Source organism: Mustela nivalis, assembly GCF_964662115.1.
Source record: "Mustela nivalis genome assembly, chromosome: 6".
NCBI lineage: Eukaryota > Metazoa > Chordata > Mammalia > Carnivora > Mustelidae > Mustela > Mustela nivalis.
This window is the reverse complement of record NC_139025.1, coordinates 118,576,768-118,604,305: the sequence shown is the minus strand read 5'-3', so window position 1 is coordinate 118,604,305 and position 27,538 is coordinate 118,576,768. Positions and strand designations below refer to the sequence as shown.

General features: G+C 34.8%; 1 protein-coding gene across 2 annotated transcripts in view; it reads right to left on the bottom strand.

Moving 5' to 3' along the window:
- Positions 1 to 27,538, bottom strand: part of SCAPER (S-phase cyclin A associated protein in the ER) — a 524,869-nt gene that overhangs the window by 238,528 nt on the left and 258,803 nt on the right. For both annotated transcript variants that reach the window (XM_082735980.1, XM_082735981.1), the window contains exons 22-23: positions 18,072 to 18,137; positions 9,098 to 9,224 (exon numbers count right to left, since the gene is read on the bottom strand). In XM_082735980.1, the coding sequence (XP_082592106.1) occupies positions 9,098 to 9,224; positions 18,072 to 18,137 (193 nt within the window). The remainder of the gene's footprint in view (positions 1 to 9,097; positions 9,225 to 18,071; positions 18,138 to 27,538) is intronic.

The window sequence follows — 27,538 nt, the reverse complement described above, 5'->3', positions numbered from 1 at the left end:
TGAAAAAGCATTTGACAAAGTACAGCATCCTTTCTTGATCAAAACTCTACACAGTGTAGGGATAGAGGGTACATACCCCAATATCATAAAAGCCATCTATGAAAAACCCACAGTGAATATCAATCTCAATGAGGAAAGACTGAGAGATTTTCCCCTAAGGTCAGGAACACAGCAGGGATGTCCACTATCACCACTGCTATCCTAGCCTCAGCAATCAGACAACAAAAAGAAATTAAAGGCAACCAAATCGGTGAAGAAGAAGTCAAACTATCACTCTTTGCAGATAATATGCTACTTTATGTGGAAAACCCAAAAGACTCCACTCCAAAACTGCTAGAACTCATACAGGAATTCAGTAAAGTGTCAGGATATAAAAACAATGCAGAGAAATCAGTTGCATTTCTTTACACCAATAGCAAGACAGATGAAAAAGAGAATGAAATTTGGAAGACAGGCAGTGTCTAGTCAGACCTGAACACAATTTTCTGAATGCAACTAGACTGAAAAAGCTCTGAGGGATGACTGGTTTATCTTCTCTGAGTATACGCATGTGTAAAATAGCCACAAACCTCAGTTGGCAAAAAAGCAGGAAAAAAAAGGGCAGGGTCAGGAAAAGTTTGTATGTTTCTACCTTTCATAGTTACTTGTTGGTGAAATTTTGCAAGATAAATTTCAAAAACACTGAAACATGGCAGGGTTTACTAAAGGTATCAAAAAGTGATTTGACATCTATCTCTCAATTCAGTTCAAATTATGATTGCTGTCAGCTATGTTGTTTGCTTATTCAGCTTCAAGAGAATCACAGCTGAATCTCTATTTAAATTTGGCAGAATTAAAAAAAAAAAGTCAGGAAAGGGAATTGGAAAAACTCCATATCCAATCCATCTGCTTAAACTGTTTACTTACAGTAACAGCATACAAATGTCTCATGTTACTGATAAACCACAGAAAGCTTCTGGGATGCTGTTACTATCCAAATTCAAATGCAATGTTCATCATCACAGAGTAATGAGAAAAGTCAATGAAAATACAAATCATGCTCACTTGGACCAAATTTCATAAAATGGCACAAACAAGGAAAATTCCTCTGCATGTATAAGGAAGTTTTAGAAACTTTTATTTGAAATAATTAAACATTTCTGCAACAAAAGGGTTCTTGGAGCATTTATTTTAACTTGAATTTTAAATGGAATTTCATTGTGGAACATAACAGACATACGGAAAAGTGAGAAAAATGAGAAAACACGTAAGTACAATTTGAAGAATAACTGTAATTTAAACATTGTATATCATTGCCATCTGGTCAAGAAAAAGAAGACCAGACACACTCAAGAAGCCACCTACATGAATCTTCCTGATCACATCCCCCTCCCAACTCTCTGAATAATCATTATCCTGATTTTTATGAGAAATGTTTCCTGTGTCTTCCTTATAGTTTTCTCTTCTATGTGTCTATTGCAAAGCAATATAGGTACTTTTGGCTATTCTTAGACTTTACATAACTGGAAATGTAACAGTGTATTATGTATGTTCACCTCTGTGTACATATATATATATATATATATATATATATATATATATATATATACACACATGTACATATATTCATACATATATTTTTTTTGGTGACCTGTTTTGCCCACGAAACATTCTGAGATACATTCATGCTGTTACCAATAGCTGTAGTTCATTTTTATTGTTGAATAGTATTCTATTACACAAATTTATCATAATTTATATATTTAACTGTTAATGGATACTTGGGCTTTTTTCCGTATTTGGTAATTATAAAAATGCCACCAAACAATTGTATATGTGTCTCCTGGTACATAAATGCATTGCTGTCTTAGGGTATAGACCTAGAAGAAAAATATGATGCAAAAAAAAAAAAGCCTGAGCTTTAGTCAATAATAACAAACTGCTTTCTAAAGTGGTAGTACCAACTTATATAATCACAGAGTATGAGAATTCCATTACTCTAGATCTTTGGCAATAGTTGGTATTTTCAGTCTTTAATTTTTGCCATTCTGACAAGTGAATCATAGCATCACACTATGTTTTTCATTTGGAATTTTCTGATTACCAAAGAGATTGACTATCTTTGCATTTACTTACTGGCTACTTAGACGTCTTTTGGAATGCCTATTACCATTTTCCTACGTGCTGTTTATTTCTTTTCCTTTTTAACTTTAAGAATTCCTTATACAGGATGCCTGGGTGGCTCAGTCGGTTAAGTCGCTGCCTTTGGCTCAGGTCATGATCAGGGTCCTAGGATCAAGTCCTGCATCAGGCTCCTTGCTGAGCAGGGAGCCTACTTCTCTCTCTGCCTCTGCCTGCCATTCTGCCTGCTTGTGCATGCTCTCTCTCTAACAAATAAATAAATAAAATCTTAAAGTAAAAAAAAAGAATTCCTTATATCCACTGGATTCCACTTCTTCATGAGTTATAAAGATAAAGATTTTCTTCCATCATATTGTCTTTTAACTGTTTTTCTGGTATCTTTTGATACCAGATTTTTAACTAAAATTTCACTTCCCTATATAGCTAATTTCTCGTGTCCTTTTTTTGTCCTAGCAAAGCCCCAAAGTTAAAATATTCTTTGTTATTGCCTAAAAGGTTGTTTTTACTTTTCACATTTAGGTCCATCTGATTTTTTGATTATGATGTTAGGTGGGGTCAAGTTTTATTTTTAAAAGATTAAAAATATTCAATCATTATAGCAACATTTACAAAAGGGACCATATTTTCCCCTAATGTTTTGCCATGTTTCCTTTTTCTATATATACATTAAAAACTGCCTCACATTGTTCATTAAGCATACTATATATGAATTTAATTAAGTATGTTCCATTCTTCGTTTCTGCCATCTTTGCTCCAACAACACATTATTTTAACTACTGCAACTTTATAGTAAGTTTTGATACTTGTTAGAGCAAATCCTCCCATATTATTATTTTTCAACAGTGTCTTGGCCATTATTAGTTCTTTGAAATTGTGTATTTTAATTTTAGAATCTGCATTTCAATTTCCATAAAATAAAGATACAGTTGCACAATATAAAGAATTTTCATTCCAAATGCACTAAATCTACAAATAAATTTGTGGTGAAAAGGTATATTACTATAGTGAGGGTTCCAATCCATGAACATGATTTATTTACTCCTAGATACTTAATATTTTGTTGGTGATATAAATAAGATTGATTTTTATATACTGTTGTTGTAACCTAGTAGACCTTTTAAAATTATTAGTTTATGAAATTAGCTACATTTTTATTTTAGATACAATCTGTGAGTTAAGGAAATTGTATTCTATTCCTTGTTTACAATGATGAATTGATTTGATGCTGAACTTATCAAATGCTTCTGCTGGGTCTTTTGAGATGCTTACATCTTTTTCTCTTTTCATCTATTAATATGATAAACTCTGATTGACTTTCCAGTGTTAAATCAACTTGAATACCTTGAATAATTCCAATTTTGTTGTGATATACTATTCTTTGTATACATTGCAACATTTTGTTTGACAAAAATTTGTTAAGGAATTTTGAATCTAAGTTCATGAATGAGATTGGCTTATAATTTGATTTCCTACAGTTTCATGATGATGTATTTAGGTGTAGATTTCTTTCTTTCTTTTTTTAAAATTTCTTTTCAGTGTAACAGAATTCATTGTTTTTGCACTACACCCAGTGCTCCATGCAATACGTGCCCTCCTTAATACCCACCATCTGGCTCCCCCAACCTCCCACCCCCTGCCCCTTCAAAACCCTCAGGTTGTTTTTCAAAGTCCATAGTCTCTCATGGTTCACCTCCCCTTCCAATTTCCCCCAACTCTCTTCTCTCTAACTCCCCATGTCCTCCATGCTATTTGTTATGCTCCACAAATAAGTGAGACCATATGATAATTGACTCTCTCTGCTTGACTTATTTCACTCAGCATCATCTCTGCCAGTCCCGTCCATGTTGCTACAAAAGTTGGGTATTCATCCTTTCTGATGGAGGCATAATACTCCCTAGTATATATGGACCACATCTTCCTTATCCATTCGTCCGTGGCATCTTGGTTCTTTGCACAGTTTGGCGACCGTGGCCATTGCTACTATAAACATAGGTGTAGATTTTTATTTTCACTGTTTGGGCTTCACTGGGTTTCTTGAATATCTGAGTTGATTTGTAAAGGTTTAGAAAGTTCTAAATGAGAATCACTTCAGGTACTGTTTCTGCCCTTTTATCTCCTCTCTTCCTGAATAATTATACATAAATTAAAAATCTCACTATATTTGATATGCTTTTATTCTTTTCTCTATTTTTCATATATTCTCTCCATGTTTTATTCTTAGGACTTAGAATATACTTATTTTCTCTTCAGTGGGCTTATTTTGCTGTTACATGATGAATAGTTTTCTTAATTTTGATTACCAAAACGTTCAGTTCTTGATTTTCTATTTTCTTTCAAATGTGCTATACCTTTTAAAAAATGGTTAATACTTACATCCTTGAACATAGCAAGCATAGCCCCCATTGGTCTGTTCCCAGTGATTTTTATCCAGGTTATCTTGCCCCTTTATATGGTTCACTACCTTTCTCTGTCAGACACTGTATTTGAAACTTATTTTGTCGAAATAATTGAGACTTAGGTTGATATTATCTTTCTTCACAGTAGATTTCCCATTTGCTTTTGTTAGGCACCTGGAGGTATTAGCAATCCAAGATCACTTTGTTTATTTTTCCCCCCAACAACTGTTTTTCCTTTCTTTCTTTTTTTTTTTTTTTTCAGCCACCCAGATGATCTGAAGTTAAGCTGCGGTCTGTGCAATGACTGGCATACACCAATCTACCCTTTACAGTCCTAGACTACAATACTTTTAATCCACCAATTTTGAATAATGTCAAAAATATTACTCAGCTTCTTATCCACTTCTTTTGGATCACCAATCGTACCCAGCCCCAAAATGCCTTGTTTCCAGATCTCAGCCCAGTAATTCTTTACCACTTTGTTAGCAATTCAGCTCCAGTTTATATTTTGTCAAGCTTTATTAATTGGCATCAGTAGAACTATTCTGATTTACATACCCTGCCCATATGTTTAGATATTTTCAATCCTTTTATTTCCTTAGAAGATAAAAATCATAGTTTTACAATCTGTAACTGGTATTTACAAAGATTTGAAATTCTAGTCTCTGCTTGTTATAACTCATAATGATTTATTTACTTTTGCACACCTTTTTTTTTGGGCTGTGGCTATCTGTTCTTGAAACTTATTTGACATAAATGATCTAAAGCCCAGGATTATAAGTGTCTTCTTTAAGTGAGGACTTGCATTTCTTTCTGCCAAGTGTCTAGGGATATCACTAATCAATCTGGGACTACTTCAAATTCAATTCACCATTTGAAATGATACAGGTGATATGAGTTTTGGCTGAAAGTCTACTCCAGGGCTGGATTATAGTTATAACTTCTGCACTATGCCATAACACTTTCTTTGCAGTCTCTAAGAATGAAGTAAGTGGGTTCATGATTATATCACAGAATAGGTTATGGTGGTCTTATCTCTGTAAACAGAAAACCTATTAGAGGTCATACCTTAGGCAGCCCTTAAGCTTTTACTTTTCTTCCCTACCCCATGAGGCTTGCAAATCATAACTCTTGGGGGATTCAGTTATAACTGAATACAACTTCCTAAATTCTTTTTTTTTTTTTTGACCCAGTAATTCTTCAATTTTTTCTTAGCAATTTGATGTTTTTAAGAAAGCTACTTTAAATTTTTCCCAGTATTTTTTAATCATTTAATTAGGTTATAATGTTAAACAAGTTTTTAACACAACTTGCCAACCATTCATGATACAAATACAAACTCAAGCCAACTTGTCAATGTGATGAACAGCATCTAAGGAAGACCTATAGCTGATAAGATGCCTAAATTTGAAATACTCAGCACTATCTCCCTAAGACCAGAGTAACACAATGATGTCTCTTCTTACCACTTCTACCCAATACTATAATGGAGGTGCTAGCCATTGCAGTTAGTCAAGAGAAACAAATAAGGAGGCATAAAAATGGGACAGAAAAACCAGTATTTTTAGATGTTTTTGTTGGTAGAGTGGGTGCAAGTACCCAAGACCATTGTATTTCTTGCAGAACTGGGTGGAGTTTGTTAAAAACTATAACATGTGCAACACAGCTTACAGTCTTTTTAATTCTAAACAGAATCAGAGAACCTGAAAGTAAGAAGGGACCTGACACAAATGGTAAGTACTAATAGGCATGTTTCCTCAGTTCCCTGATCTTTCATTACAACTTTGCGCATCACAAAGTTTAACCTGCTATCTCTAAAGTAGTTCCAGAAGAATTATCTAAGGAAAACTGTATCAAAGCATTAACAAAAAGCATCAGTGTGTTGAGATCTCAATTAAGAAGGTAAAGAACTCAAGATTGATCTCTCACCATTCCTCAGGGAGTGCTTGCCCAAGTTCTACCAGGCCCACCCTTGTCACTTCTAGGCTGTCTTCAATTCCTTCACTGGGTACTTGGCTTTGGCTCTAATGATTTTCTTACTCCAGGGAGTTTTCCAAACAAAAACGAATGGTTATTTACAATTCCTAAACTGAAATCATAAATATCAGCTGAATTACACTGAAATGTCAGTATAACTCTATGAACAGAATTCCACATAAAGTGAGTCTGTCTTGGCTAGGTAAAAAAGGGATTTTAGTTATAAAAATAGCAAAAGGATCTTACTGTAGGTAAGTTTAGACTCTCAGGTGGTCCTGCAGTTTATACTCTGAGGACAGCTTTACAGCAAGGCTTCTGACACAGACCATTTAGACCAGGAGCCAGACTACATTTTTCTCCCCCAAATTATAAGGAATCAGTGGTATTCCAGTAAATTGCCCCTTTGTGAATGAAATAACTTTACTTAGATTTTCATACTGAATACCTTTCTTATACAGATCATTTTACTTTTTCCTCAAAAATTCTCTGATTACTTCAATCTAAAACAATATTCATGAGATAAGGTGCACATAATGGTATCTTCAAGTAAATCCCTTTTAGTTCAAAGTATAAGTACCCTTTATAAAAATAATCAGTGCTAATTTTTAAAATAGAGATTTTTTCCAAGGTATATCAAATCTCCAAACACTCCCATCTAGCACATGTCTGATAACTACCAGTTTCTGAACTCTGACACTCTGAAAGGGATGCGTTCCACAGAACTGACTCTGTGGCTCTGCTGCAATGCCTCAGTGAATATGCTGCTCTCAGTTCCTACAGAGAACTGTACAATCTGACCCCAAAATGCAGCTGAACACCATCTTGTGAATATGCCTGAGAATCCAGTAATTCCACCACTGAGGTGTATGCCCTAGACAAGAGCAATGATTCTCAAAATATGATGCCTGGACCAGCAGCATCAGTGTCACCTGTGAAATACAAATGCTTAGGACCCACTGCAGAACTAATGAATCAGAAACCGAAGGTGGGCTGTGTTTTATCAAGTCCTAATGATTCTGATGTAGACTAAAGTCTGAGACTCCCCACTGTGGAGAAATTTGTTCATTTGCTCTGATACAAGAATGCTGGAGCAGCACTGTCTCTAACTGCTCAGTTTCTTTTCTCTCTCTCACACACAAACCGATACACATTCAACTCTGACTGAATCAATCCTGGAAAACAACGTCCGTTTCAGGAAAATGGATTTAAAAACTGTATTATTAACACAATGAAGTACTCACTCATAATAGAGAAAATAAATGAAAAACAGCTATATTTATAAGCCTAAATAAAACTTAGAATCATAATTTTGATTGAAAAAATCATAGAAGTCTATAGTATGATATTTTATAAAGGTCAAATATAAGCAAAACTAAATAATATATTATGTAATACATTTATAAAGGTGATAAAGAAAAAGCTTATTAAAAAACAAAGAAAAGATATCCCTTTAATACTGTATAGTATTTCCTTCAAAGGGAGCAGCGATGGGAATGGGGGTGGAAGAATCACACCAGGAACCACAGGTGTACTGGGAACAGTATAGTTTTTAAGTTGGGTGGTGAATTCACAGCTGTTCATTATATTTAGGTTATTTTTATCACTACATTCTTTTGTGTATCTCAAATATTATAAATTTAAACCCAGAAAACAAACAAACAAAAATTGCAGGTAATAAACAAAGATGGCCATTACACCAAATGGAAAAATTAGAAACCAACTAAGTGATATAAATTGCATAAATTGATATGTTCATTTGGCTACAAGGAATATTTAAAGAGATGAGAAAAAATTTATGATAAAATCAGCCAGATAAAATTATGTGAGAAATGGGGGGAGGGGGGTTGGGAGAAGGGGGGTGGGGTTATGGACATTGGGGAGGGTATGTGCTTTGGTGAGTGCTGTGAAGTGTGTAAACCTGGCGATTCACAGACCTGTACCCCTGAGGATAAAAATATATGTTTATAAAAAATAAAAAATTAAAAAAAATAAATAATATGAAAAAAATTATGTGAGAAATGTACAATAAAACATAAGAAGAAAATATAATAAACTGTCAACAGTGGGTACTATAGGGAGTTGACTTCTTTGTGCATTGAAAATTTTCTATATTGAGTAATAAATACTTTAGAAATCATTAAGAATCTTTTAACTATCACAAAAACATTCACTGTCTCTAAGTCACTAAAGAAAACTGCCAAATTTTCTGTTGGAAACTGTAAGGAAATTGGTGCTTTGTAGAAATCTGGTTGTGATTCATGAGTTCTATAATTCAAAGTTTTATATTTTCTGCCATAAAGTTGTATACTTTCATTACTGTGATTCCATTTAAAATAATTTTGTTTTTGTTTGTATGGGGGAAAATATGATTGACCCAATGATCATGTTTTTGCTATTGAGGATTCCAATTTAAGTGACTGAAAACAACATCAGTTTAATTAATGAAAGAAAAAAAAAAACATTGATCAGTGGTTGACCAGGTTTTGGAAACACAGACAAATTGCATAAATGAGAGTCAGCCTTATAGTCCTATGTATGCCCTGTCATAGTGAGAAAGAACCACAAATATTAAGGCCAAGCAAGGCAAAAGATTAGTTACATACCTTTTTTTCCAAAATTCTAGTGATCTCGCCTAGGGTCCGATCTAAAGCAGAAACTTTATTGTTTGCCCATGAGCCACTGTCTTGTACTTGTAGTTGTTTTAGAAGATCTTTAGCTAATCGCTGAAGCCTTCAAAATAAAAGAAAGGGAAGAATGACTTTAATGAATTAGACTATATTTCATTTTCCTCAACGTTTTGAAAGAAAAGTTACTTTCATTATTGTATTAGAAACTGCTTCACAGAACAGCTCTGAGAAGGAACAAACAAACCACTCCTCAGGCTGATATTACTTAAATTCATGATTATCGACCTAGTCCTCATGGCACAAAATAGAACTAGAGGACAGCAGATTAGCTAGAACAACAGCTACCATCAGTTTCTGTGTGACATTTAAACTAGAACAGAACTGCAGATGGGGAGAAGGTGAGACTATGCAGGCAGAGAAAAAGAGTATAAGAAACTCTGGGTTTTCATATTTGGATTTAAATCTTCAAGGTAGACTTGGATATCATGTTGTAAGCATTGTAAACTCTCAAAATGTCAAACTCCCCATGTTTCAGTTTACAAGCCATTTGGGGATTGCCTGCCACTGATGATGTCATTTACTTAGGCAACAAAGCAATTATTTGCTTTTCACCAGGAAATAACACACATTACTTAGACTGTGGGATTCTTTAGTGAGTGAAGTATGTGTAATATTTCTTTGTAGCCCTTCCTTCTTCTGCTTCATATACCTCATTCTTAGCAATCCTCTCCTTTCCACTTGCTTAAGTAGTCCACCAACAGATATTCACCAGACACACTCCCAGATCTCTCTACTTCTCCCCTTTACATCACTCCCCTGTTGTCTCACTTTCATTTTTACCTATGATAGATTCTGTAGGCCATCATTATAGTCACTTTCTGGCAAGCATGCTACATTCCTTCTCTGCTGTTCTGTTTGTTACTCCTACTAGCCAAACCCCAGCAGTGGTAATAGTCACTAATGTTTAACTCTTTCTGTAGGCACCATTCTCAGTGTCTTGATGTATTAATTTAGTTGGCTGGATAATGAACATCTGCCAGCCTTTCCCATCTCTGATCTTGGTATGACCACACATTCAGAATCTTAGTGAATCCATTTAGCATTCTCACTCTCCCACTCTCCACAAAGACTTGCTTCATACATTATCTATTCTCTTCCATCATTTCCTTTCCCGCCTTTCTTTCAAAAGAAGATCTTTCACTTCAGAATAAACGTGGAACTACCGGAACAGGAAAATCCTCACTTTCTGCCACAAAATCTACAAACCTATCTGCATTTCAGCCATACCCTCCTTTGCGTCTCCTATTACAATCAAGGAAGACTAATTCCTCCTATGTAGGCCTAATCCTGCCACACAGAATCTGTGTACATGAAGTCCTTCTATCAAAATCACCCTCTTCTTCCACTTCAGTGTCTTTGCAAACACTCTTCTTTCATTCCTTCTGAAACGCTTTCCTCAACTCCACATTATCTAGAAAATTTCTACTTATCCCTGAGTTTTCAGCTCAGACATTGCTTTTTCTGATTTGACTAGTCCTTTAAATCACTCATCACAAGTCTTTCCCACGGAGAGGCTTGCAACAGAACTTGTAGCAATGATGGGAATGTTCTGTATCTGTACTGCCCACTATGGTGGCTGCTAGGCAAATGTGGCCATTACGCACCTGAAGTATAGTTAGTATCACTAAGGAGCTAAATTTTAAGTCGTATTTATTTATTTATATTTATGAGAGAGTGTACAAGCAGGGGTTGGGGATGGTGAAGGGCAGAGAGAGAATTTTTTTTTTTTTTTTTTTTTGCAGAGAGAGAATCTTAAGCAGACTTCATGCTCAGCACAGAGCCCCTTGCAAGGCTTGATCTCGCAATCCTGAGATCATTAGGCCTAAATCAAGAGTCAGATGTTTAACCAAATGAATCGCCCAGGTGTCCCTTATGTTGTATTTAATCTTAATAATTTAAATGCCCACTTGTAGCTAGAAGCTATTTTACTGAACAGTGCAGAAGCACAGTCTTAACTGCATGAAAGAGGGCTCCTGTCTACCTGTTCACTGCCTATCCACTGCACCTAATATGTTAACATAAATGCACTCAAAAGATGCTTAATGATTAGTGTACTAAGAAAAAATTTCTTCTCTAATTTTAATAATATCTATAACTTCATAGGTTACAAAATACATTAATGTACATGATTTTATGTAATCCTATGAAAACAATGTCCATTAGTATTTTTCCCATTTGAAAAATGAAGAAACTAAGGCTCAGACAAATTCAATGACTTTCCCAAGGTCTCACAAGGGGTAAAAGTTATTACTAGGACTAGCCCTTTGGTCCTCAAATCTCATGCTTTTGTATCCAAACCATACTAATCAATTCAATAAGGACATTTTATTCACAAATAAACAATACCATAGAATAATACATATTTATATTACATGTAAATATATATATGTGTATATATATATATTTTTCCCCCCTTTCAGAGCTTTTGAAGATTGAAAGTAATTAATGTAATGTACCTAACACCATTCAGGAGTTAGGTAGACATTCAATAAATGGTCAACTATTATTACTATTCATTGACAGAAGGTCTCAATCCAACAAAAGGAAAAAGAGAATATAAAAAACACAGAAATAGAATAAGAACAACATACTTCTTTTCCCTTTCAATCGAATATGGGCTGGAGTCCCATCCGATTAAAGTTACTGACCTTATCATGTTGAGGAATATTGGCAGCGAACTTTATCGTGTGATAGATAAGTAGCCACTTTGGCTTTTGGCTGAATAAAGCCTGCACACCATGTAACTAAATATCCAGCCATAGCCATGGATGCATATGAATCTAGCAGTATTCTTACCAAGAATGGTCACATTCCACTGAAAACCAGGGGTACTTAGGGAGGCAAAAGGACCATTTTAATTCACAGAATACAAGAGGCTTGTATTTCACCCTGAGGTAAATCAAATCTGGGATTCATATGAACCTACCCTTCAAGGGAGAATGCCAAATCAAGGGGATGCTTTGGTAACATGAGATAAAACTCTGTTTCATTCCCTGCCTCCACAGAAGTACCACAAATAATATAGCCCCTCTCAAGGAGAAAACCATCAGATTTTGATTCATACTATGAGTAATTACAGACTGTCAGGACGTAGGCCCTGAAAAGTACATTTTCCCTATAGGGGAAGAAAAGAAGCTGTTTAGAGGGTGCAGTTTTTGTACAGAAATTGTTATCTGAGTTACTTCTGGCAAAAAAATTTTCTTGCATGAAAAGAAAAAGTAGAGGCTTTGTAACTCCTAGCCTAGAGCATGAATATTATCTGTCAGATAAATAGCTTTGTGGAGAATGTTGTAAGGTCAAATACTCTCTTCTCAAAACTAAAACATTAATTCCCACAACAATTCCAACTTCAACTGTGTCATTGGTAAATGTGAAATGTAAATAAATTTCTGTAAGAAGCCCTAATCTGTATCACAGTCAAATTTTGGTCAGTTCATTAGGATCACCGGGATGATTAGAAAAATTTAAGGAGATTGGGCCCACTTTAGGAAATGTTGCTCTTTAGTACAATGGACAGGAAGACACGAACACATTAACATTTTTTTCTTTCACTTTCTCGATTTGAAAGATACATAGTCTAAATTCAGGGCAATTGGTTCCCCTTCTATTTTTAAGTAATATGTTGAAGGCTTTATTTTGAAATATAAGAGCCTAAGAAAATCTCTACATAAGATGAAAAAAATCCGTGTACATACACTGCCTCCTACATTGCACACCTTTCATTTTTACCTGCCATCATCCCTTCTTGTAGAAAAAGAACCCATCTATCCCTTTTAAGGAACCACCTTGCCTTCATTTACATGGGTGTACTTGATGTGCTCACTGCTATCAGGATGTTGCTATTCCCAGGCCCTCGCTCTCACTGGAAAGAGCTAGGAAATGCGTATATTATTTTATAAATAAATATTTAAAATATATATCATATATATCCCTACATATTTACATCTATATTTCTATTTCTATATATTGGAAAATATAATTAAAACCAATACCTACGATTCCAGTTTGCTACAGGGTCTTTCTATTGTCCCTAGATATTTTTAACTCTTCTCCAACAGCGAGCAATCTGCCTTTCATCATTCTTAACTTTATCTTATGTATTTGACCAATTCCCCACATGTAATTTATCACCCATCCACCCTCCCTTCCTTTCTTTCTTCCTTTTTCTTCCTTCCTTTCTTTCTCTCTCTCTCTCTTTCTTTCAAGATTTTATTTATTTATTTGGGGGGGGGGGGAAGCGAGCAGGGGAAGGGTCGAGGGAGAAGCAGACTTCCTGCTAAGAAAGGAGCCTGACATGGGACTAGATCCCAGGACTCAAAGATCATGACCTGAGTCTAAAGCTGGTGTTTAACTGAATGAGGCACCCAGGCGCCTCCCATCTTTGTTTCCATATGTATGCTATTATGTCCCCTTGGGCTCTGACTCCCCAGTCTGGGTGGTAATACTTTCTCACCCTGCTTGGGTTTCAACAGCCACTGTTTTTAACTATCTGAGGAACCTCCATACTTTCTTCCAGAGTGGCTGCATTAGTTTGCATTCCCACTAACAATGTAGGAGGAATCCTCTTTCTCTGCATCCTCACCAACACCTGTTGTTTCCTGACAGGTTAATATTAGCTATTCTGACTGGTGTGAGGTAGTATCTCACTGTGGTTTTGATTTGTATTTTCCTGAGGCTGAGTGATGTTGAGCACTTTTTCATGTGTCTGTTGGCCATGTGGATGTCTTCTTTGCAGAAACTGGATCACATCTTCTTTATCCATTCATCTGTTGAAGGGCATCTTGTCTCCTTCCACAGTTTGGCTATTATGGATGTTGCTTCTATGAACACTGGGGTGCAAGTGCCCCTTCTTTTCACTATATCTGTATCTTTGGGGTAAATACCAAGTAGTGCAATTGCCGGGTCATAGGGTAGCTCTATTTTCAACTTTCTGAGAAACCTCTATGCTGTTTTCCAGAGTGGCTGTACCAGCTTGCATTCCCACCAACAATGGAAGAGGGTTCTCCTTTCCCTACATCCTCACCAACATTTGTTGTTTCCTGTCTTGTCAATTTTGCTATTCTAACTGGTGTAAGGTGGTGTCTCACTGTGGTTTTCATTTGTAATTCCCTGACTGCTAGTGATGTGGAGCATTTTTACATGTGTCTGTTAGCCATTTGTGTCTTCTTTGGAGAAGTGTCTGTTCATGTCTTCTGCCCATTTTTTTACTTTTTTTTTTTTTTTGAGTGTTGATTTGGTAAGTTCTTTATAGATCTTGGATACCAGCCCTTTATCTGTAATGTCATTTGGAAGTATCTTCCCCCATTCTGTGGGTTGCCTCTTGGTTTTGTTGACTGTTTCCTTTGCTGTGCAGAACATTTTTATCTTGATGAAATCCTAAAAGTTCATTTTTGCTTTTGTTTCCCTTGTCTTTGGAGATGTGTCTTAAAAGAAGTTAATGTGGTTGATATCAAATAGATTACTGCCTATGTTCTACTCTAGAATTTTGATAGATTTCTGTCTCACACTGATGTCTTTCAACCATTTTGAGTTTATATATTTGTTTATGGTGTAAGGAATAAGGAGGGCATGTGTTGTTATGTGCGCTGTGTGTTATATGTAACTAATGAATCACTGGACACTACATCAAAAACATGTTCAGTGGCTATCTGAACATAATGAAATATGAAAATATAATTCACGTGCTTTTGTCAAATTGGTTCCCTATACTTTGCAGTGAAAATATTAGTTATGTGGGGGTTCTTTCCCTTTCTTTACAAATGTTATCTCAGTTGTTTCTTTTTGCTTTCTTTCACACTGATGTAAATGCCATGCAAGTCTTGTGGCTGTTTGGATTTACTTGCTTTTTTTTTGGATTTCTTGGAGCTATCTGGTAATGTGGGGTTTTTTGTAAATGCTGCCAGGGGTTTTTGGTTTTAACTATTTATCTTGTTTCTATGTGAGGATTTGGAGACACTACAAAATTATGCTTCTGTAGTTACTGACATTTTTTTTCTAGGTTTATAATTTAAAGGAACATCCTGGTTGCCCAGTGGCCTATAGACTGTAGTAAGGAAAAGCAGAACCAGTTTAAGACTAATTAGGAGGCTACTACAATAACCCAGATGAGAGATGATCATAGGTTAGACTACAGTAGTTACTAAGAAGGTAATGAATAGTGGTCAGATTCTGAATATATTTTAAAGATGGAGCCAATAGAATTTGTTGATAGACCAAAAATGAAATGAAAAGAAAGAGAGGTTGACTTTAAAGCTTTTAATCTCAAAGGATGGACTTACCATTTCCTAAAGATGAGCAAAAAAATATGAGGGGTAAGGATTGGGAGAAAATTTCAGGAGGGGTCTACCTGAACCCCTGTGGGTGGGTTATCCATGTGGAAATATTAAGCAGGAAGCTGGATATATGAGTCTGGAGCTCTGAGGAGAGGACTGGTGTGGTGTCATATATTTAAAATCCATCAGTGACTATATGTTTAACGTTACAAAACTGAGTAAAATTGCCAAGGGAATAATTCTGCATTTGAATTCTCAAGACAAAGGCATGCGGATGTTGGAGGTCAAGGAGACAAAAAAGAACCAAGCAAAAGATACTGAAAAAGAGTAGCCAGTTAGGTGAATCCAGAGAAAGTTCTGTAATACACTGTTAAGTAAAGGCTCCCCTTGAATTGTCTTACTATCCAAGACTTGTATAGTTTCCTACAGTGACTCTGGACTTGGTGAAATGACTTGCTTTGGCCAATGTGACATAAGCAAAGTAACATAAGCAGAGGCTTAATAAGACTTGATATCCCATATGAACATTAATTAAAAAATCCTCAACAGAACAAACAAAATGAATCCAACAACATATTAAAAGGATTATCACCATGATTAAATGATGCTTTATCTTCAAGAGGGCTGACCCAGGCTCCCTTACAGGGCAATCACAGCAGAGAGCAAGAAAGTGAGGTTGAAAGCAGAAGGCTCAAGACCTCTATGGCCAAGTCTTGTTATCACCTATTGCTTCCACAGTAGTCAGAACAAGTCAAAAGGCCAGACAAATTAAAGAGGAAAGGAAAGAGAGTTCACCTCTTGATGGAATAGTGGCAAAGTTAATATATTATATTACATAGGGGCATGCCTCCAGAAACGGTTCAACTTCTGGCTATCTTTGTAAACACTATCCCACCATCATATATTAAATTTACTCAAATATTTGAATCTATTTCTAGATTGTTTTTAAAAACTGCTTCTATCAATTTACATTTTTATTCATGTGCTGATGCAAAATTATTTTAACTACATAGGTACCATCAAAATATTATTAAGTATCTGTTAGCACAGACCTACCTCATTCTTCTTTTACATTTTTTCCTAGAAATTCTTTTATTTTTCCATACATTCTTTAAAATGATTCTATTTTTTAAAAGGTAGTTATTTTATTCAGGTTATGTTTCATTTGTAGGAGAATTTAGAGAAGTTACCATACCATGTTTTCTATCCAAGAGTATAATTTGACTTTCCATTATTTAAGTCTTTTTTAATACCCTTTGTTAGGATTTTAAGGTTTTTAATTTTTATGGAGACTTTACATTTCTTAAGTTTATTTTTAGTTTATTTTTTATTGCTATTGTAAATGGTGTTTATGTTTCCTAACTGATTATAAGAAAAGAAAATACTACTTTTGTAGACTAGATGCAGCATAACCTCAAGGCAAGTTACTCACCCTCTCTAAGGCTTGGCGTCCCTAATGAAATTTATTGAGTTATTGTTAGAAATAAAAGAGTCAACACAGGTAAAGAGCCTGGAATGAAGCGAAGGTTCATTAAAAACTACCTATTATTAATATTATCACATTAATTTGGTGATCAGCCACCTTACTGAATTGATTCTCTAATTTCTACTAATTTTTCACTTTATTCTCTTGGGTTTTTCAGATATGCAGTATCATCATAATCTTGATAATTTTGTTAACTTCTTTACTATTTTACAAATTTTTTTTTCTTTTAGAATGACAATGACTAAAACAATAATTAATAAAAGTAATTTTCTGATCAGTTATCTCATTTCTCACAGGCAACAATATTTCTGTTTTAAATGTAAATAACTGCAGCATCAAAATGCTATAGCATATCTACACTAACCACTGGTTACAGATATCCTTCAATTTATGGCAGTTAAGTTCTTTCTTGAATTTTTCACTATGAGGAGTAATATTAAAATAGTTAATCTTTGTACATAAATGTTCAGGTACACTTTGCATTACTTCTCTCAGCAGCCTAAAGTAGATGTTCTAAGTTCTGGATTCAGGTTACCTTTCAATAAGACTACACTAACTTGCAGTCCTATCAGCAGTGTTTTTGAGTACCTTCCTCACTGCACCTCTACTGGTAATATATTTGAGAGAAGCAAAATGATGGTGGTTTTGTATAGCTATTGTGTAGTGAAACTAACACCCAGTGGTGGAGTCTAAGTCCTCATCTATCAAGTGGCATTAGCAACAGTCCTGAACAAGACCTCCTCAGAGCAAGAACCAGCGCAGTGCTGCCAGAACCTATTCTGTAAGAGCAGGACTTTTCTACAGGGGCACTACTGACATTTTGGATGAGATAATTCTTTGCTTTAGTCTTGCCCAACGAAGAGTGTTTAAGAGCATCCTCGGGTCTCTATGCATTTGACAGGAATAACGCCATTTCTCCCAGCTGTCGTAATCAAAATGTGCTCACGTATCCCCAAGCATAGCCAAATGTCCCCTGCCACAACTGTTCCCTGCTGGACACCATTGTGTTAGAAAAATGAAGTTCTAGGCTTCAGATAATAAAGTTTAGGGTCACAGGAATACAAGTTCAGGTAAACTTCTATAAAGACAGACATCAATAAAATAGAAGTAAAATGCAGAGTAATATACTCACTTTGCTTTATAAGGTGAGTCAGATCCAGAATTTTTTGTTTCCATTAAACTCTCATATTCCTTGGCCCTGAAGAGAAAAAAAAAAGTATCACTGTTAGTTATTTTGCTGCCAATTTTTAAAACAAACTACATTCCTATTTTTTTTCCTATCCCAGTATTAGAAACTAGTGTAACACTTTGATTTCTGAGAATATGTCTTTAAAATACTATAAATGCTATCAAAAATGACTAAAAAATAAGTTATTTCCTCATAGAAAAAGAGGAGCTTCATAAAAACAACTCTCAGTTTACAGACTTAATATAGAATGGGCCTTATTTTTCAGAAATGTTAAAATCATGATAATTAAATTGGAAATCACAGAAGTTTCTACAAGATAGCTGAAATAACTAAATAGCCATATGCCTTAAGAGGTGTACAATGCAAAACTGAATACAAGAAAGAGTTATTTACCATGAGAAATAATTTAAAAGGCCGTGGAAATGACTACACACTCAAAGATTTGTCTTCTTCTGTTTTTGTTACTTATATTTGCTAAATACCTAAAGTCTGGAAAAATCTGAGATAACATTTCTCTGCCACTGTCTAACTAGGCTCCAGCTTACTTGAACCAATACAGAGAACCATCAATAGTTAATCAATCTAACATAGGTGTCACTATAGTAATCCATTATTATTGCCTTAATTTTAAATGTCACCTTTTGAAATTTGAAAAAGAGGAAAATACTAATTTAAATTTTATCTGCTCACCCAAAGGGTCCTAGTCTCAAAGAAATTAGTCTAGTGACCTATGAGAGAATTAGTCACAATGTGTATACTAATCTAGACTGCAATGATAAAATAAGTAATACTTCAAAAAAAATCATGAAAGATGCAAATTGTAACAGATTTTTAAAAAATATTTTATTTATTTGACCAAAAGAGAGAGAGATCAGAGAGTCAGGCAGAGAGTGGGGGAAGCAGGCTCCTTGCTAAGCAGAGAGACTGATGAAGGACTCGATCCCAGGACCCTGAGATCATGACCTGAGCCGAAGGCAGAGGCTTAACACACTGAGCCACTCAGTTGTCCCTATAACAGCTTTAATAAGGAAAAGGGAAACTAACACAGGTTAAACATGGGAGCAAAAGAATATATTAGAGTTAAACATTAAGTTATGTATTGTTTTCCCACCAACAGTGTAGGAAGGTTCCTCTTTCTCTGCATCCTTACCAGCATCTGTCATTTCCTGACTTGTGCAACCACTCTGGAAAACAGCATGGGGGTTCTTAAAAAGTTAAAAAAGAAGTACCCTACAACCCAGCAATCACACTACTGGGTATTTACCCTAAAGATACAAATGTAGTGATCCAAAGAGGCATGTGCACCCGAATGTTTATAGCAGCAATGTCCACAATAGCCAAACTATGGAAAGAACCTAGATGTCCATCAACAGATGAATGAATAAAGAAGATGTGATATATATATACACACACACACGCACACGCGCGCACACAAACACAATGGAATACTATGCAGCCATCAAAAGAAATGAAATTTTTTAAAAAATTTTTTGTTTTTTATAAACACATATTTTTATCCCCAGGGGTACAGGTCTGTGAATCACCAGGTTTACACACTTCACAGTACTCACCAAAGCACATACCCTCCCCAATGTCCATAACCCCACCCCCCCTTCTCCGAACCCCCCCCCAGCAACCCTCAGTTTGTTTTGTGAGATTGAGAGTTACTTATGGTTTGTCTCCCTCCCAATCCCATCTTGTTTCATTGATAAAAGAAATGAAATTTTGCCATTTGTGATGATGTGGATGGAACTAGAGGGTATTATGCTTAGCGAAATAAGTCAATCAGAGAAAGACAATTATCATATTATCTCCCTGATATGAGGAATTTGAGAGCCAATGTGGGGGTTTGGGGGATAGAAAAGGAATAAATGAAACTAAAATACTCTTAATCTCACAAAACAAACTGAGGGTTGCTGGGGGGAGGGGGGAGGGAAAGGGGTGGCTGGGTTATGGACATTGGGAAAGGTATGTGTTATGGTGAGTGTTGTGAAGTGTGTAAACCTGGCGATCCACAGACCTGTACCCCTGGGGCTAATAATACATTATATGTTAATAAAAATTTTAAAAATTACTTTAAAAAATGAAAAAAATATATATATTGTTGTAAGCTACACATGCTCATCGCTATAAGCCAAAATATTAAAGCATATGAAAATGGGGAAATAACCATTGTAGTAGCAAATAATTGTGAACTTGAATGAAAGGGAGAAAGAGCAACAATTATGGAAGGTTAAATATATTCCAAGTATTCTTCCAGGAGCTGAACATCCATTGTCTCATACACAGTCCTAAAAACTCGATATGGTATGATCCCCATTTTACAAAGGAGAAATTGAGGCTTAAGAGGACGTCTATTATATAAAAAAATACATTTATCTAATACTTAAAGTGGGACGGATCAAATCCATTCTCTCATTCATGTACATACAACTAAAAAATTATCCAGAAAATTCTAACTTTACCCAAACTGAGGATAATCACTTTTTCCTAACTTGACTCTTGTCTTGATTCACTTTTCAGCAATCAAACACTTATTTCCAGGTGTCTGCTCTGTATAAACTAAGAGGTACAAACATAGCAAGGATGAGGCATAAATGTAGGAAGAATATTCAAGGAATTTCTTCTCCACAAGGAAGAAGACATAACACTATGAAAAGATACCCAAGTCTGGGGCGCCTGGGTGGCTCAGTGGGTTAAGCCGCTGCCTTCGGCTCAGGTCGTGATCTCAGGGTCCTGGGATCGAGTCCCGCATCGGGCTCTCTGCTCAGCAGGGAGCCTGCTTCCTCCTCTCTCTCTCTACCTGCCTCTCTGCCTGCTTGTAATCTCTCTCTGTCAAATAAATAAATAAAATCTTTAAAAAAAAAAAGAAAAGAAAAGAAAAGATACCCAAGTCTACGAAGCAGAGTAAATGAGAGCTTATAATGTGTAGCCCTTATTTCCTTGTTGATCTTCAGTGTACTTGTCCTACCCACTACTTAAAGTGGGGTACTGAAGTCACCAACTACTACTGTTGATTTATCTATGTCTCCCCTCAATTCTGTCACTTTTTCCTTCATATATTTTGGGGCTCTGTTAGGTGTATAAATGTTTGTAATTATCTTTTTGATGAGAATTCACCCTTTCATGATTATATAATGTCCTTCTTTTCTATTGCACAATTTTTGTCTTAAAGTCTATGTTGTATGACAACATAGTTACTTCAGCTATATTATTTTGTAGAGGTACTCTGCATAAAATATCTTGCAATCCTTTTCACATTAAACCACTTGGGTCCTTTTATTTGAAGTGTGTCAATTATTAAAGTATATATATATGTATATATACATATATACACATATGTGTATATATATGTATGTATATATATACATACATATAATACATATATATATATATTTGAATCATTTCTAAAAATCCACTCTGCCAAACCAGAGTATTTAATGTATTTACATTTAGATTTAATGTAGTAACTGATGAGGACTGGCTTTTGCCATTTTGCTATTTCCTATACATCTTTTGTCCTTCAATTTCTCCCTATTACTGCTTTGTTTTGTGTCAGATATTTTCCAGAGAACCATTTTCATTCTCTTCTCATTTCTTCAAGCATAACTATATGTATATGTGTATGTGTATGTATATATATATAATATTTAAAAATACTTCAGAGTTTCTTAAAGTGAAGGTGTCAAAACAACAAATTATCTTGGGCTTTATCATGGAATATATTAATTTCTCTTTCATTTCTGATGTTTTGCCAGACAGAATTTTTGGTGACAATTTGTTTTTGTTTTTGTAACCAGGAAACTGAATATGTCATCCTACTGCCTTCTAGCCTTTATAGGTTCTGATGATAAATAACCTGTTAATTATATTAAGAATGTTTTCTATATGAAGAACTGCTTCTCTTTTACTTTCTTTTTTTTAAGATTTTATTTTTTTGAGAGAGAGAGAGAGTAACAGCATAGGCAGGGGGAGGGGACAGATGGAGATGGAGAAGCAGACTCCCCACTGAGCAGCGTGCCTGACATAGGACTTGATCCCAGGACCCTGGGATCATGACCTGAGCTGAAGGCAGACACTTAACCGACTGAGCCACTCAGGTGCCACTACTTTGTTCTTGTCTTAACAACAGTTTGATTATAGTATGTTATAGTGTGGATTTCTGAGTTTCTCTTAGGGTTTGTTAAGCTTCTTGGATATGCAGATTAATATCTTGCATTAAATTTGGAAAATTTCCACCCATAATTTCCTCAAATATTTGTTCTGCCCTTTTTTCTCTCTACTTTCCTTCTGGGTCTTCCTTATGTTGTTCCCATAAGTCTTTCAAACTCTGTTCATTTTCTTTTTTTCATTCATTTCTCGTTCTGTTCTGTGGAGATAATCTAACTGATCTAACTTCAAGTTCACTAATTCTTACTTCTACTTACCCAAATTAGCTGCTCAATTCTCCAAGTGAATTTTTCATTTCAGTCACTGTATTTTGCAACAACAAAGTTTATATTCACTCCTTTTTATAATTTCTAATTATATGTATTAAAATATAAATATAAATTTAATATAAAATCATCATTACTATTCCCCAGTTGGTTAGATATTGTTTGCATGGGTCCTTTAGTTCTCTGGGCATATTTTAACATTTTAATTTAAAGTCTTTCCAGTAAGGCCAATGTCTGGGTTTCCTCAGGGACATTTCTATTAATTTTTTTTCCCTGAGTATAGGCAAACTTTCTTTCTGTTTGAACACCTTCTAACATTTTGCCAAAAACTAGACAACTTAAATACTATAATGTAGCAATGATGAAAATCAAATTTCCCTCCTTTGACAGGGTGTGTTTTTGCTGCTTGATGTAGCTTCATATATTTGTTTAGTAACCTCTCTGAACTAATTTTCTCAAGTTTGTATTCTTTGTCATTATGGCTACTGAAGTCTCTGTTCAATTAGTTTAGGGATCAACTAGTGATAAGAGTGATTTCTTTAAATACCTGGAATGACCAAAAAAAAAAAAAAAAAGGTCTTAATCTAATATTTGTAAATGAGCTGTATGTGTGGTTGAGGCAAAATGACAAAACCCTGGCCATTTACAACTCTTCCTTAGCCTTCACTTCCTACTGCACAGAAGCCTGATGGTCAGCCAGAGATAAGACTTCAGGAACTTCTCAGGTCTTTTCCAAACATGTATTCAGGCCTCAGTATGCCTGTCTAGATTTTTCAGAGTATGTGGGAGCTCTTCAAAGCCCTTATTACTCAAAGCATTTCCAACATCTCCTACAAGATTCTCAGCATCCTCCAACTCCTACAAAGTTTTTGATTAGTCTATTTTTTGCTCTGTTTTTCCTTGCTCCAGACTATACTGACTAATACACTTGCCCTTAAATTGTTTTTGACAATTGCCCCCAGGTAGCATCAAAATTCTGGGAGAATTTCGAGTTAGATAAAAGAAAGGCAACATCCTTCAGAGAACCAACAAACAGGTCAAAACAACTATACATCTTTGAATGTAAGGTCAGATTTGCTCCCTCCAGAACTAGGTTGTATCAGGGATGCACGTGGTTATCTTCAAAGATGCACCTGAGCTGGGGAGTGGAAGGTGGAATCAGGGTAAAATAAAGTGCCATTAAACACTCTTAATGACATTCAGCTGAGTGCTTAAAGGGAAAAATCTGCAGCCAAGAATACTCTACCCAGCAAGGCTATCATTCAGAATAGAAGGAGAGATAGTTTCTTAAATAAAAACAAACAAACAAACAAAACTAAAAGAGTACATAGAACCAGGCCAGAAGAAATGTTAAAGGGGATACTTTAAGTGGAAAGAAAAGACCATAGGTAAAAGTATGAAAAGTGGGAAACACAAAAGCAGTAAAAGTAAGTATTATTTGTAAATATCAGTCAAAGGATTCACAAAATACAAATATGGAAAAAGTGATACCATATATCTAAAACATGGATTCAAGCTTAAGAGCCCTTCAGCTTAATAGAGGCTGCAATATACAGTTTGTGCTATATACAAAAAAAAAAATTGTAACCACAAATAAAAAACCGAAATCAATATGCACAGAATTAAGAGAAAGAAATCCAAGCATATCAGTTTTTAAAAAGCTAGCAAGACTCATAGTTCCTTTATCCAGTTTTTAAAAGCCGAAAAAATCCTAATGATATGAACACTAGTCCCACAGTCTAATCTCATCTAATTCTTTTTAACAAGTGTTTGTTGAAAATATACTGGGTGCCAGCAACAGAGAAAAAAATCTTCATAAAGTTTATATTCTAATGGGAGGAAAACAATATGTAAATAATAACCAAATAAAGAGGACTTTAGATGATGGTAAGTGCTACAGCAAAAAGAGCTGCAGAAATGCCAATGATGCTGTTTGACAATTTTGATTTCAGTCACTATAGACAAACTAGCATCATACTGGCCCTTCTGTTATGAACAACAATAAAAGTTCCTAAAGCATATGGAATGAGTGATTTTTATCTATAGACAACTAGTAGCCTAGGACAGTAATCCCTGAGCAAAAGGAAACAAATTAACTACTTTCCATGATTCCTTCATCTTTTGCCTGAAGGCACTTTCCAAGTAGCTATCTATGAGAGAAAAAGCAAAACAGGATGGATGAGCCAAGGAGACAGGTGGAATTTATGAATAGAGAAAAAGAAGGAATGTGTGCCACAAAGGCCCAGAAAACTCCAAAGGTCCTCTTTAAGTCTTTGGCCATATTAATCTGTGAATGAGCATGGCAAGACATCGCAGGGCAGAGGAATGACCAACTACCAAGGAACTGTAAGTTCAACGATTACCAGAGTCTGCATAAAGCTGAGAGGTGTTTGAGTTTCAAATGCTATATTACAAAATTTATTGAACACTCTAGTTATTCACTGGAGACTTTATAAAGGCCAAACATTTAGAAGCAGGGCCAATCTAGTTCTAGAATTAAAGGTTACTCAAAACCCACCTCACAAAACTTAAAATCAAGGCATGTAACGTGTATGAGAGAAGAAAATTCCACATTCTATTAAGACAAACAATAAAATCCACACATACAATAACATAGAGTTCATACTGTCCAATGAAAGGATAAAAATAAAAATAATAGTAACAAAATCAATGGGGAGAAAACCCAATCAATAAACCATCTCAGATGGAGAAATTACAAGTATGATGGACTTCAAATAAATTCATAACTGTGTTAAGAAAATAAATGAAACCATAAACATATAAAAAGAACAAATCAGAAATTAGAAATAAGTAAACTGAAAGTATAAGGAAGAACTAAAAGGGACTCTGAAAGATGTAAAATGAACATATGAAATGAAAAATTCAGCAGATAATTTTAATAGCAGATGACAAAGAGCAGAAAAAAACATTATATAAGGCAACAGAACTATCCAAATTGATGCAGAGGAAGAAAAATGACTTGTAGAACAACATCAAATACTCTATTTTAAGTGCAACTGAAAACCCAGAAAAGAAAAAGAAATGGTCTGGCACATAAAAAGTTTTGTTTATAAAAAATAAAAAAATTAAAAAGTTTTGAAGAACAAACAAATAAAATCTTTAAAAAATTTCTTTGAAGAAACAGTGGCCAAAATTTTTCTAAATTTGAGGAAAAGCATAAACTCACAGATTCAAGAAACTTAATGAACAATAAATAGAAAAAAACACAAAACCGTATCAAGGTATACTATAATGGAATAGCTTAAAACCATCATATGAAAAATATACTAAGCAGCCAAATGAAAACCAGAAATATTGTATGTATGTAGTAAAAAAGTATTAGAATGTGTGCTGCCTCTTTTAAAAAATTTATTTAAATTCAAGTTATTTAACACATGATGAATTATTAGTTCCTGGCATTGTGTGCTGCTTTTTAATCAGGGACAACCCGAGCATAAGATAATAGAACAAAACTATCAAGTGATTAAAGAAAAAAAAAACATTATCACATAATTCAATATCAATCAGAAATGAAAGTCAAAAGCATGGAGGACATGGGGAGTTAGAGAGAAGGGGGTTGGGGTAAATTGGAAGGGGAGGTGAATCATGAGAGACTATGGACTCTGAAAAACAATCTGAGGGGTTTGAAATGGCAGGGGGGTGGGAGGTCGGGGTACCAGGTGGTGGGTATTATGGAGGGCACGGATTGCATGGAGCACCGGGTGTGGTGAAAAAATAATGATACTGTTATGCTGAAAATAAATAAATTAAAAAAAAAGAAATGAAAGTCAAATAAACACTTTCAGGCAAACAAAGGATAAGAAAATCTATTCCCAGTAGACCTGCAATATAAAAATTGTTAAGGGAAGTAATTCATGTGAAGAAAAAAGGTAAGAGATAGAACCTGAGAACTACATGTAAAAATGAAAAGCACAGGGAATTGTTTTGTAAATTATGTAAAAGATACCTGAAAAATCAGAAGAAAAAATTATAGTGGGATGTGGAATATACATATAGAAGTAAAATATGAGGCAATAATTACATAAAAACAAGAGAATATAGATACTACTATAAGATTCTAAACTTATAATTAAAGTGGTTTAATATTATATAGTTATCATGATAGTTTAAGGTTACATATTTTAAATGAAGCAAACACTAAAAATAAAGCAGTAGAGATACTAAATCAATAAAGGAAAAAAATGGAATACTAAAAAAATAACCCAAAAGGAGGGAGAAAAGAAAAAAAAGGAAAGAACAACAGATGAACAAATGATAGTGAAATAGTATACTTAAAACAACTATAGCGGGACACCTGGATAGCTCAGTTGGTTAAAATAACTATAGCAATAATTTCACTAAAAATAAACTAAAAACTGCAAACAGACTGTCAGAAAAGACGCACATATGATGATTATAAAGGTGCACAAAAATATACAGAGATGAAGTTACAAGAATAAAACTAAAAGAATGGGAAAAGATTTACCATGAAAATACTGAGTGGAAATGATAATAATATTAAATCAAGTAGACTTCACTGTAAGAAATATTACCCAAAACCAAGAAGGGCACTTTGTAATGGTAATGGGATCAATTTTTCAAGGAGATAAAATAATACTACATTTGTATCTATTTATCAACAAAGCTTCAAAATTTGAAGAAAACTGGAAAATACTGAAGTGTGAGATAGAAGTGTGAAATAATCAGAAAGGTGAATATTCTTTATGTAACTGATACAATATGAAACAGACAATATTAGAGATACAATGTGGAAGACTTTAACAGCACTGTCACCCAACTAGACCTAACTGACATTATAAAAACTACACCTACCACAAGCAAGTGCAACCCTGACCAAGACAAACCAGATGTTGGGCATAAAACAAGCTTCAATAAATTAAAAGGAACTGAAATTATTAACAATATCTTCTCTCACCACAGGAAATATCAAGAAAAAAAGATATCTGGAAAGTT